Consider the following 13790-nt stretch of genomic DNA (forward strand, 5'->3'; position numbering starts at 1 on the left):
AGCTGCCCCAAATATTATAATTTAAAAGATCATTATTCCAATTTCTTTACATGTATTCTATTTTTTGTTATTATTTTCTTATAGTTAAGTTATAATTATCTGGGTGACTTAGGTTATTAATTAGGGAGGCCAATTTTCCTGCCTTGAAACTAGACTTGCTTTCACTTACTACTTTCTGATAAACAGTCCTTTATCAAGTAATTAAAATCTTAATTAATTCAAATCCTTGAATTTTCCTTGCTTTCATGAAACTCAGCTTATCCTGGATCTGCCCTTATTTATTTAAAAGTGGTATACTTTATTTATTTATTTATTTGGTGAGGCATTTGGGGTTAAGTAACTTGCCCAGGGTCACACAGCTAGTAAGTGTCAAGTTTATGAGGTCAGATTTGAACTCAGGTCCTCCTGAATCCAGGGCCAGTGCTTTATCCACTGTGCCACCTGGATGTCTTGCCCTTATTTATTTTTAACATTTAGAAGACTCTTTTGGGGAAAAACACAGAACAGATTTCCTAAGCACAATCACACTGTGATTGTCATTCTTCATGAAAGGAATGAAAGTCATGCATTCTTCGTTATTGGTTAGTGCTCAGATCTCTTTAAGACTTCTCAGTGTGTACTTAGACAGAGGGATTGCATTGAAAAAAAGGGAGACTAAGACTCCTACCACTACTAGTTCCCTTGGGTATTTTGCTCTTTTTTGTTTTGTTTTGTTTTTTGGGGGGGGGGGTTGCAGGGCGGTGGGGGTTAAGTGACTTGCCCAAGGTCACACAACTAGTAAGTATCAAGTGTTTGAGGCCAGATTTGAACTCAGGTCCTCCTGAATCCAGGGCTGGAGCTTTATCCACTGTGCCACCTAGATGCCCCCATATTTCACTATTTTTTTATTTTCATTTTGAATAATCGTTTTTCCCTTGAGTCCAAATATTCACAACCCTTATAGGATTTTGTGGCAGATACTGGATAATGGTTTGCCAATTCCTTCTCCTGTTCAAACTGAGGCAAACAGGCTTAAATGATTTGTCTAGGGTCATCCAGCTAGGAAGTGTCTGAGGTCAGATTTGAATTCAGGTCTTCTTGACTGCAGGCCTGGCATTCTAACCACTGTGCCACCTAGCAGCCTCATTAGTTCTTATTATGAAGCAGAATTCTCATCCTCTTGAATTCTTTCTTCTGGCTGATGGCCCTATTTATTCATTTACCCAGCATTGTACATAGCACAGTATTTTGCATGTAGTAGGTGTTTAATTAATACTTATGGATTAACTGATTGCCTGGCTCCATAAGTCCTTCACAAAAGATGAGGGTGAGGTGATATAGTGGAATTGAAGTGGTGGGAGTATATGGAACTGGAAAGCAGATAATCTGTGTTTGAGTGGAGGGTGAGCCACACAAATCACTGTGATGAAAGTTAGAGTTTTAATACATTCATAGCAGGTTTCAGTACCTTGGGAAACTGAAGGAGATGGGACAATTATTGATTTTATAGTTCTTGTTTTAAGTCAGTCTCCTAAATCTATTATGTTTTTCACCAAATAAATTTCTTTCTCCCATTCTCAGAGGAAGTAGGAAAATGTGGACCACCTCCATCTATTAATAATGGAGATACCATCAACTTCCTGTCACCTGAATATGCTCCAGGATCAACAGTGGAGTACAGATGTCAACAATTTTATGTGCTACAGGGTTCCCCAATTGTGACATGCAGAAATGGATTATGGACAAAGGAACCAACATGCTTAGGTATGTGGTGAATAGACCCTTAGTACATAAGGAAAATGTCACTAATAAAGGATAGGATCAGTTGGTGTTTATACTTACAATGTCAGAGGATAGTACTCTAGGTGAATAAAACTCAATAAACAAAACAGGCTTCAAAGATAAACCTCTAAGGAATGTTTGATACCCATGTTTGTTGCCATGACTAATGTCTCTAATATACCAAGCTCTGCCATGCCCCAATTAAAGAATTGTTTTTGTTATTACATGACTAAATGTATATCTTAAGCTATTTACTCCAACTTGGTCATGCCCTTCTTGTTGGGAATAGTAATTTAAGAGTAAAATAAATTATGTGTTTCCTTTCCCTTCTACTCAAGAAGAATTCTTCCTCATTTTCCACATTAGAAAACAGAGAAGAAATTAACTCCCCCTTATGCCATTTTCTATCCATTTTAACTTTTGCACAGAACAATGTCTATGATACTTGGTACAGTTTTAATGTACTTTGGGAAATTCAAAGCTGACCTATTTGTATTTGATTTTCAAAACTGATATTCTTGTTCCCAAAAGACAGGCTTTGGAACAGGCACTTCCTGAGGAAGCCATATGACCACTTCTCAAAGTTTTTATGAAGAAAATTATTACACATATTTCGCTGAGAATAGGTGTTCTCTTAGGTTCATTCTGACTATGATGCTATTGCCTCTGAATTCCTTCTTCCCATTGAATATTGGAGAATCATCATGGACGTCATAAATATTGAAATGCTAATATATTTATGATATGCTATGAAAGGACCTAATCAAGTAAAAGGGGCAAAAAGAGTTTATTCAAGGCACTATACATTGGTGATATTTATCCACCTGGTACAGGGTATAGAATTTGATTTGTGTTTCTGATACAATTTTTCTTCATGACATAACTTTTCCAAAAAAATATGAAATTGTAATACATCTCTAAACATAGATGAGCTCTTCTGTTCCAACTATCAATTTTCTGTTTTTATCCAGTACAAAATTATTTTAATGAAATTACTTATTCACTATATAATGATAGCTTAAAATAGTTTTCTTTTTTCATACTCTGAATTAACATTCTTCTTCATTTGTTCTTATACAGAATTTTTTTATCATTTTTTCTAATCATTTGATTAACCCCTTAATATTTTTATTGGTATTATATTAAATCTTGGTATTTCTTCCTGGTATTTTTGCTACCTCCATATTTGACAATGATTTCTATAATAATTATTGCATAATTCTTAATGATAGTTGTGCCTATAGGTTTTATGTATCTCTTAAAATTTAATGCTGAGTATATGAAACATTCAGATTGGTGAAGTATGGGTTAGAGATGAAACACAGGCAGGGAAGTTCTAAGAAGTACATTATGAAACACACAAAGAGGGTGAGCTGTTGCCTTTTCTGCCTTCCCAAAATTCTCAATCCAACAATCAAGAAACATGTTTTAAGTAGCTTAACTACAACACTAGCAGCTAGGTGGTGTAGTGGATAGAGCTCTGGGCCAAGAGTCAGAAAGACCCAATGTTTCAAATCCAGCCTCAGGCACTTACTTGAGGTATAACCATGAGCAAGTCACTTAATCTTATTTGCTTCACTTTCCTCATTTCTAAAATGAACTGGAGAAGGAAAAGACAAACAACTTCAATATCATTGCCAATAAAACCCCAAATGGAGTCATGAAGAGTTCTGTGTGAATTAAACCACTGAATAAGAATAAAATTACCTAAGACCCTGCTGTTTTTTCCAACCTTAATTTGGGTATGGACTGAAAAGCACAAGATTGGTAGTCCCTGCAAGGCAGTAGAAAGTAAACACATCCTCTTCTTTTTTTTTTTAATTTCTTTTTTTTTTTTAGTGAGGCAATGGGGGTTAAGTGACTTGCCCAGGGCCACACAGCTAGTAAGTGTGAAATGTCTGAGGCCAGGTTTAAACTCAGGTACTCCTGACTCCAGGGCAGGTGCTCTATCCACTGCACCACCTAGCTGCCCCCAACACATCCTCTTCTTGATGTTGGGGACAGGAAAACAAAAAGCCTACACCCAGACAGGTTAGAGCTAGGATCACGTGTAATTACTTAAAATTTAGTATCTTATTATTCAGCATTGTGTATAGAACAGGAGAAAATGAGTTATATTTTCACTGAAGAAATAAGGTCTTTTATTCTCAGTTATTTTGGATAACATAAATTTGTATGCACTTATCCATTGTAATATAGATTCTTTAAATCTTTCAGAGGCATGCACAGCATCAAAAGAAATGATGACAAAAAATAATATAGAACTTAGATGGAGAAATGAAGACAAACTTTATTCAAGAACAGGACAAGAGATGGAATTTACTTGTCGTTGGGGATATCGTTTAGCTCCAAGATCACCTCCATTAAGAGCAACATGTGTAGAAGGGAAAATCAATTATCCCAAATGTATATACTAGAACTTTTTCACTATGGTGAGTTTTACACTAATACTGAGATTTTCTGATGTGAATTTCATTCCTATTTTGTGATATTTTTGTTACTGTTAACATGTCATTATCAAGATGTAAAGATGATAAATCACCCAGTACACTTCTAAGTATACCACAGAAGAACCATGCAAAAGAGGTTATTTTTTGACCTGTTCTTCAAAATCTCTAGGAAAAGAGATTTAAAATATTCCCCCAACTTCCACCACCACACAAAAAAATGACCCTAATGAATCTCATTATCTGATGACATGACTTGAGTTTTATAACATATTTTGATACCTTGAATATTTCATTTTCATTAGTAATTGATCAATATCTCTTGGTTCACTAAGAGATAATGACTCCTTCCTTCTCTGGTACCTAATTGTTAATGTTGTTGTTTGTTCTTCATTTTCAACGAGGACCATAACAGATGTCATGATTTGCAATGAATTGAATTTAAGTGAGGAGGGGCATGCAAGATCACCACCCTCACTCTCTCCTGGAACCATTTGAGTCTACTGGCAAGATATATTATCAGGATGACTGTAGATGACCCCAGGGGTTCTTTTTTTTAATGGCACCTAAAAATATCACTTCAAACTAATATTCATTGTCCTCTTTTAAGGACATCTCTAGACAAAATAAAATGTTTAGTCTATGTGGTTCCTACTGGTGTTATTATATAATGAAAAAATAATTTTAAAATCTTTCAGGGACAGATGAACTACCACTCTGTACAGATTTTCAGTTGTGTTTATTAAACTCTCAAAACCCCTAAGGGAATGGAGCTATTGTATTGAGGCATGTGAAGGAAAAGAGAAGTATTAGACAGACAGAAGTGAATAAGGGAATTGACAACAATTTCAGAGCATCCTTATCTCTATACTAATATGTTGAGACCCAGTAAGAGAAACAATGGTATAGACCAGGGAGAAAAGCAAGGGGAAAACATTGCAATCTGTTTTCTGCCAAACTTTATAGTACCAATTTGAGACCTTGTACTTATAGAAACTTCCCTGGTAGTTTAGGATTTGTCACTGAACTCTAAGAATTGTCTTCTGTCCCTCCAAAACCTTCTGCACATTCTTTTTTTTTAATGCAATATCAAAGGATTTCCCACCAGTTTTCTATACAAATACTTTGGTTGTTCAATCAGAATATTTTTGTTCACTTACTAATTTTTGCTTTTGGATATATTATTTCCTTAGGTATTCAGCTACAGAGATTATGAAGGATGATACTGTCAGCCATGTCTTACCTCCGTTTGGAAATGATAACTATGACAAATGCCCAGCCACAATCTGTACTATTTGACCACTTTCTCCTTTGTGATGAATGCTTTGATTTAGTTGTATTCACACAGTCCATAATTCATTCAATTTACTTTTGACTTAAAAATGTTCACTTTTTTAACTGCAAAAGCTAAACAAGGAAACAGTTAAGAGAAAGTCAATATGTATCAATAAAACCTACACTATAAGAAAATACTGAGTTATTTAACTACCTGGGGTCATCCCTTCTTCATATGCTCAGGGAGTAAATGCCAGGCTGTTTGCTCTGTACCAAATGGGAAAGATGAGCAGTCTTCTGAGGAAGAGAATTATGCCTGAGCTTCTGAAATCCCTTTGGTTACACTTAAAATTCAAGTGCTCATTGTATCTAAAAAGGCCAGTGATTTCTTTTATCATCTTTGAAAATTGTTCTTGATCTTCAAAAAATCATAGAGACCAAGAGAGGTGCTGCAGAAAAAGTCAACATTATCCCAGTTGTTTTTTTTTTTTAGTGGAAAGTGTTGGGTCTAAAAGATATAAGTTAGGAAAATGTTCTTTCATTCCCAGCAACATATGGGGGAGACAACACACAAAAGGAGGCAGAAAAGTGTTGGGGCAGGGGTTGGTGGGGGAGTGGAGGAGGAAACCAGAGGCTACCCAACATGGGGATATCTTGTCCAGGAGAGCTTAAAGCTGGCAGAAGAGCAGAGGCAGAGTTGAATGAGCAAAAATTTAGTTTCTGCTCTATCTAAAGAAGACATTGGTTAGTTTCTTACTCCACCCTCCACCCTTCAAATCAGAGGACAGAGGTCGCTGAAGGAGGCTGTGCCTGTCAATGCTTGAATTAGCATAATGGGGAGAAGACTGGGGGGAGAGCAATGAACTTAACTTGGGAGGAGCATTTTGTTAGATGAAGTTGAAATCTGGCAGAGAAGTAGATAAAGAGTGGAGCTCTAGACAAATGCAACCAAAAGTTGACATTTTGGAAAGTAATTACTAAATGAGAACAGAATGTAGTTTATATACCTCTTATCTGTAAATGATACCATTATAAAAATTAAGTATATGTTGTCAAATACATGAGAAATTAATTCCAAAGGACTAATAGGTTAAAATTAACATGATAAAAATAATACAATCCTTCATTGTAAAATAGTAATAATGTGGTAACAAAGGAAACATAGGATAGAGCTAACATGGCCTTAGGGGAAATTTTATATTTCCTAAATGTTTTAATCCAAAAAAAGAGTACAAATAAGAAACCATCACATTAGGCATTCACTTAAAAAAATACAACTACAACAAATTTTAAAGCCCCAACTAATCAATAAAGTAGAAATTGTTAAAATCAACAAGAGTGTAATAAAGTTGATGAAAGGAAAAAAAAATTTAATTGATGTGTAAACTGAGGAACACTTTTCCAAACTAATCTGATGTATTTTTTTAAAGAGAGGAAAACCAAATTGTTCATATCAAAAATGAAATAGAACAACTCACAATTGAAGAAAATTAAGACAATTAATAGAAACTGTTCCCCCAAATATAAGGTAAAACAGACTTTTAACTTAGAGGCAGTGGTTAAATATTTCTGGAAAATAAAGTACACAAATTAACAACAGAAATAGATTATTGAAATAATCTACTATCAGAAAAAAAAACTGATCCAGCTATAAGTGAACTTAAAAGAGTAGAGGTCCATGAAGAAAAGAATTAAATATGCAAAAAAGTAAACAAATGTTCAATGAATGATTAATTTTTATATTATGCAAAATGCTTGTATCGCTAATAAATGATACAAATATGGTCTTGATACCTAAACCAGGGCAAAGGCAAACAGAGATAGAAAATTTTGGACAATTATCTCTGAAGACCATTTATATAAAACTTAAATAAAATATTAAGAAATAAGAAATGTTTACATGTAAGAACAATTATGTACTATGATCAGACTGGGTTTATACCAGGATTTCAGAGTTAGTATATTATAAGAAGAATGTAAACATAATAAAATACATGATCATATCAACAAATGCAGAAAAGATATTTGACAAAATGGGAAAAAAAAGGCCATGAGTTAAAAAAACAACTAGAAAGCAGACAAATAAATGGACCATTACTTAGTGTGTGTGTATATATATATATATATATATATATATATATATATATATGTATATATGTATATATATATATAAAAGAAAAAAGTTAAAGGATGTTCCAATAAGATCAGGTCTATGCCTGATCACCTAATGCCAACGTCATACCTTGTGTTTAAGATGTTAGAAATGCCAACTATAGCAATGGGCAGGAAGGAAAAAATGGAAAGAATAAGCATGGGTAATAGCATAAAAAAACACTCCCTTTCAAATCTATAGCTGAGGAAAAGCTCAAAAACAAGCAAGGGATAAAGAAAACCTTAGACTTAAAACTTAGAAGGTCAGCAAGAAAGGTCTGTTGTACCAGCGTGAGAATGGAGCACAGCCCAGCACAGGCCTCACCAATGCTGACCCAACCCCAGCACAGACCCAGCTCCCAGCCCCCAGCCCCAGCAAACCAAGAGTAGACTTTGTGAGCCTCTGAATCAGCAGCAGCAGCAACTTCTTCTGGAACTCAGCCAACAGCCAGTAAGGTGGTCAAAAAATTGGCCAGAAAGAGATTACAGGGATTTCTTTGCTAGCATTGAGGCAGGACTCTGTTGTTTTGCCCATACTTGGATCCAGGTCAGTCTTGGGTGGCAGTCCCAGGCAGTGAGAAGACCACAAGCACACAAGAGCTTGCAGTTACGGTGAAGTAGGACTATGGTCATACTTCCAGGGCAGAAAAGTAGGCTTGTGGTTGCTTGCTGACTAGAGCACAGGCCAGGAGAGTGGTAAACATACGTTGCCTTAAATCATACCACCTGAAAGAACTTAAAAAATTACAAATACCTAGAAGCATCTCTGAAAACAGTTGAACAAACCCCCTGAAGCTTGAGACAGTGAGCCCTCCACCCTGGAACCAGTGCCCCACTTTAGCAAAGAGTTAAAAGTCAAGAAATGGGCTGGGAAAATGAGCAAACAGAAAAAAAAATGCTGACCACAGACAGGTTCTATGGTAACAAGGAAGATCAAAATATCCCTTTAGAAGAAGATAACAAAGTCAAAACTCCTATATACAAAGCTTCCAAGAAAATATGAATTGGTCTCAGGCCATAGAAGGGCTCAAAAAAGACTTTCAAAATTAAGTAAGAGAAACAAGATAGCAGGAGACACTGTGCCCCAATGCAGGCCAGTTACCAATGCACCAGGCACCTTTGCTGCAGCTACTGAGCTTCTAGCCATCACTCATGCAGTCCTGCCTCATCCCCCTTTCCCCCAGCCCATAACAATACAACACAAAGCTGCCAAGCCAGACCTCTGAGCTACCATGTGGCACCAGCCTCTCCCAGCTCTACCAGTGCCCAAGTCTCATTGTAATACCAGGAAAGTCCCAGAACAGTATAAAGATCCCCCATGTACCTTAACATAGTACCAGGTAGACAACCTGATATCAGCACCAGGTTCCTCTACATGCCTCAGAACAACATCAGGCAAACAGCAGATGCCAATACCAGACCAACCTTAAGCACAACATCAAGTAATCTGTAAGACACTGGCATATGAGCATCATGCAGCACTAGCCACACCTACACACACACACACACACACACACACACACACACACACACACACACACATCTCCTTAGAGCAGAACCAGGCAAGCTATTAGTTCAGTTACAAGGACTATACATAAACAGAGGGTGTGGATATAAGACAATGAGGGTTTGATATGAAAAAAAATTTAAGTAGTGAAAAAGATTATAGTGGAAACAAAAGGAAGGACAAAGTGGAATAGGGCAAATAATCTCATATGAAGAGGTGTAAAAAAAACCCATATAGGGGCAGCTAGGTGGCTCAGTAGATAAAGCACTAGCCCTGGATTCAGGGGGACCTGCATTCAAATCCAGTCGTAGACACTTGACAGTCACAAGCTGTGTGACCCTGGGCATGTCACTTAACCCTCATTGCCTCACACACAAAAAAAAATCCAAACAAACAAAAAACCATATAATATTGGAGGAGAAGATGGGAGCGTAGGTGGTAGACATCACTTGAACTTTACTGTAATTGGAACTGGCTAAAAAATGAAATAACACACTTAATCTATTGGGTATAGAAATGTATTTTACCCCACAGGTAAGAATGAAGGGTTTCACTAAAAGGGGATGCGACTGACAAAAGGAAGGGCAAAACAGGGAAGGTGGTGGTCAGAGGCAAAACACTAGTGAGGAGGGAAAGGACAAAAAAGAGAGAATGAAAAAGGAAAACAAGAGAAAAAATATGATGGAAGGAAATCCACAGTTAACAATCATAACTGTGAATATGAATGAGATGGACTCTCCCATATAAAGCAGGAGTGAATTAAAAACCAGAATCCTACAATATGTTTTAAAACACACAGACAGACAGACAGACAGACACACACACACACACACACACATACTTGAAGCAGAAAAAAACACAGAGTAAAAGTAATGGCTGGAACAGAATCCATTATGGTTCAGCTGAGGTTTAAAAATAAAAGAAATCAGGAGTAGCAATCATTGTCTCAGAAAAAGCAAAAGCAAAAAAATAAATCTAATTAAAAGAGATAAGGAAGGAAACTACATCTTGATAAAAGGTACCATAGACAATGAAGTAATATCAATACTAAACATATATCCACCAAATTGTATAGCATCCACTTTCTTAAAGGATAAGTTAAGTGTGTTCCACCAAGAAGTAGACAGCAAAACTATACTATTAGAGAACCTCAACTTTCCCTTCTCAGAACTAGATAAATCTAACCACAAACTAATGAATGGAATCTTAGAAAAGTTATATATGACAAACTTCTGGAGAAAATTAAGTGGTAATAGAAAAGAATAGACCTTTTTTCCCTCACCAGTACATGTAACCTCCACAAAAAGTGACTATATATTAGGGCATTAAAAACTTCAAACTCTATTGTAGAAATTCAGAAATTTTAAATGCATGCTTTTTCAAATCATAATGCAATAAAAATTACAATCAATAAAGGTAGTGAAAAGCTAGATTAAAACTAATTCAAAACCAATTAATCTCATTTTAAAGAATAAATAGGTCAAAGAACAAATCATAAAAATAATCAATACTTTCATTTTAAAAAATTACATCAATGAAACAACGTACCAAAATGTATTGGACATAGCCAAAGTGGTAGGTTCGGGGAAATTTATATCTCTAATTGCTTAGATTAACAAAATAGAGAAAGAACAGATTAATAAATTGGGCACCCAACTTAAAAAACTAGAAAAGAACATATTAAAAATTCCCAATTAAGCACCAAATTGGAAATTCTGAAAACCAAAGGTTAAGTTAATTAAAATGACAATAAGAAAACCATTGAAATAATAAATAAATCTAGGAACTGGTTTTATGGGGAGAAATGAGGTAGATAAACCATTGGCTAATCTTTTTAAAACGAAAAAAAACTAAATTTCAAGTGTCAAAAATGAAAAAGGTGAATTTGTCACCAATGAAGAGAACAAGCATTAAATCAATCATTGGGAAATATTTGGCTTACTTAGATGTCAACAAATCTGACAATCCAAGCAAAATCTATGAACATTTGCTAAAATTGCCCAGAATAAAAGAAAGCAAATAGGATACTTAAATAAGTCCATAATAAAAAACAAAATTGAATAAACCATCAATGAACTCCCTAAGAAAAAATCCCAGGACCAAATGGGTTCACAAGGGAATTCTACAAAACATTTAAAGAATGGTTAATTCCAATACTATATGAACTATTTGGAAAAAGAGGCAGAGTCCTACCAAATTCCTTTTATGACACAACTATGGTGCTGATACATAAACAGGAAGATGTGAAAGAGGGAAAGAAAACTATAGACCAATTTCCCTAGGGAATATTGATGCAAAAATTGTAAATCAAGTGCTAGCAGAGAAATTAGAGCAATATATCACCAGTATCATATACTATGACCAGGTGGCATTTATAACAGGAACACACAATTGAGTCAGTATTAGGAAAACTGTAAGCAAAATTGACCATATCAATAAGAAAACAAATGGAGGGAGCGACTTCCGGGGGTGGAGCCAAGATGGGGGAGAGAAGCTAGGAACTTTCCTGAGCTTTCCCAAATTTCCCTCAAAAAGAGCATTAAACCAAGCCTCTAAACATATTCTGGAACTACAGAACCTACAAAAAGAGAAACAAAATCCTGCTACTTGAGAAAATTTAGAAGACTTCAGACAAGGTCTGTCTCACCTGGGGTAAAAGGGAAGGGCAGCTCACCTCAGTAAAGCATGGCTCAGTGTGGATTAGCACCACTCATCTCAGCTGGCAGATCACCTCAGCAAAGCTCCACTCAGTGTCAGCTCAACACTGTTGCAACTTGACACAGCTGAGAGTGGGGCAGCTGAGAGCAGTAAGAAGCTTGCAACCATGAACCTTGTGTCCCAGGAGCAGACTTCAACTTGATAAGTTTAAAAATAGCCTACAACATGAGCAAGAAAGAAAAAAGGAACCTTACCATTGACAACTTCTATGGTGAAAGGGAAGACCAAAATTCAAACACAGATGAGTTAGTCAAAACGCCCACAAGTGAAGACTCATGAGGGAAGATGATCTTGTCTCAAGACCAAAAAGCCATCTTTTAAGAGCTCAAAAAGGCTTTTAAAAATCAAATAAGAGAGGTAGAAGAAAAAATGGAAAAAGAAATAAGAGAAATGAGAGTTACACTGCAAAAGGAAGCACAAAAAATGACTGAGGAAACCAATTCCTTAAAAAATACGATTGGCCAAATGAGAGAAAAAATTAGTCAAACAGAAAAAGAAGTGCAAAAGCTTACTGCATAAAATAAGGCCTTAAAAATTAAAATTGAGCAAATGGAAACAGATAACTCCATGAGACAACAAGAATCTGATGAGCAGAATCAAAAGACTGAAAAAATAGAAGAAAATGTGAAATACCTCATTGGAAAAACAACTGACCTGGAAAAAAGGTCCAGGAGAGATAATCTGAGAATTATTGGACTACCTGAAAGCCATGATCAAAAAAAGAGTCTAGACAGCATATACCAGGAAATTATTATGGAGAACTGCCCTGAAATTGTAGAATCAGAGGATAAAATCATCATTGAAAGAATCCACTGAACACCTTCTGAAAGAGACCCCAAAAGGAACACTTCAAGGAATAAAGTAGCCAAACTCCAGAATTATCAGGTGAAGGAGAAAATACTTGAAGCAGCCAAAAAGAAACCATTTAAGTACCATGGAGCCACAGTCAGGATTGCACAGGACCTGGAAGCTTCAATATTAAAGGATCGCAGGGCTTGGAATATGATATACAGGAAGGCAAAGGAGCTTGGATTACAAGCCAGGGTCAACTACCCAGCAAAATTGATCATTCTCTTTCAGAAGAAAAGATGGACATTCAATGAACTAGGAGATTTCCAAGGCCTCCTGAGAAAAAGACCAGAAATGAACAGAAAATTTGATCTCCAAATACAACATTCTAGAGAAATATAAAGAGGTAAACAAGGGGAGAAAAGGGTTATTCAATGATGTTAAACTGCTTATGTCCATATGAGGGAGGATAATACTTTTAACTGTTGGGATTTGTATTTCTGTAAAGGTATTGTTATTAAATCAACTTTGATGTGATGATATAAAAAAATGTAAGGGACAAAATAAAAGAAGACTAGGGGGAGGAGAGGAAGGGAGAGGTGGAATGGGGTTAATTATATCAAAGGAAGAGGCACAAAAAGAACCCATTACAACACAGGGAAAGAAGGGAGAGGTGGGAATTGTTGCAACCTTACTCTCATCAGACTGGGTTCAGGGAGGGAATAAAATACACTCCCATTTGTATAAAGAAACTTAGCTTACTCGTTAAGGAAACAAAAGGGGAAGGGGAAATGGTGGTATTGATAGAAGGTAGGGCACAAGGGGGGGGAAAGGGGGCAAGAAAAAGAAGGGCAGCTAATAAAAGGGAGGACAGATTGAGGGAGGCAGTGGTCAGAAGCAAAACTGGTCAAGTGGAATAGGGGAAAAAAGAGTACAAAGGGGAAAAGAAGATGGAGGGAAATAAACAATTAATAATTTTAACTATGAATTTGAATGGGATGAACTCACCCATAAAACAGAAGCTAATTGCAGAGTGGATTAAAAACCAGAATCCTACAATATGCTGTTTACAAGAAACACATTTGAAGCAGAGAGATACACACAGAGTAAAGGTAAAAAGCTAGAGCAGAATATATTATGCT

The 13790-nt window shown here is 36.0% G+C and overlaps 1 protein-coding gene across 2 annotated transcripts in view; it reads left to right on the forward strand.

Moving 5' to 3' along the window:
- CFH (complement factor H) overlaps positions 1–7376 on the forward strand; it is a 132692-nt gene extending 125316 nt beyond the window's left edge. For both annotated transcript variants that reach the window (XM_044000223.1, XM_044000224.1), the window contains 3 exons: positions 1561–1743; positions 3979–4193; positions 5402–7376. In XM_044000223.1, coding sequence (XP_043856158.1) covers positions 1561–1743; positions 3979–4178 — 383 coding nt within the window. In that variant the 3' untranslated portion in view covers positions 4179–4193; positions 5402–7376. The remainder of the gene's footprint in view (positions 1–1560; positions 1744–3978; positions 4194–5401) is intronic.
- Positions 7377–13790: the final 6414 nt, after the last annotated feature.

This window comes from Dromiciops gliroides, chromosome 4, assembly GCF_019393635.1.
Source record: "Dromiciops gliroides isolate mDroGli1 chromosome 4, mDroGli1.pri, whole genome shotgun sequence".
In the NCBI taxonomy this organism is placed as follows: Eukaryota; Metazoa; Chordata; class Mammalia; order Microbiotheria; family Microbiotheriidae; genus Dromiciops; species Dromiciops gliroides.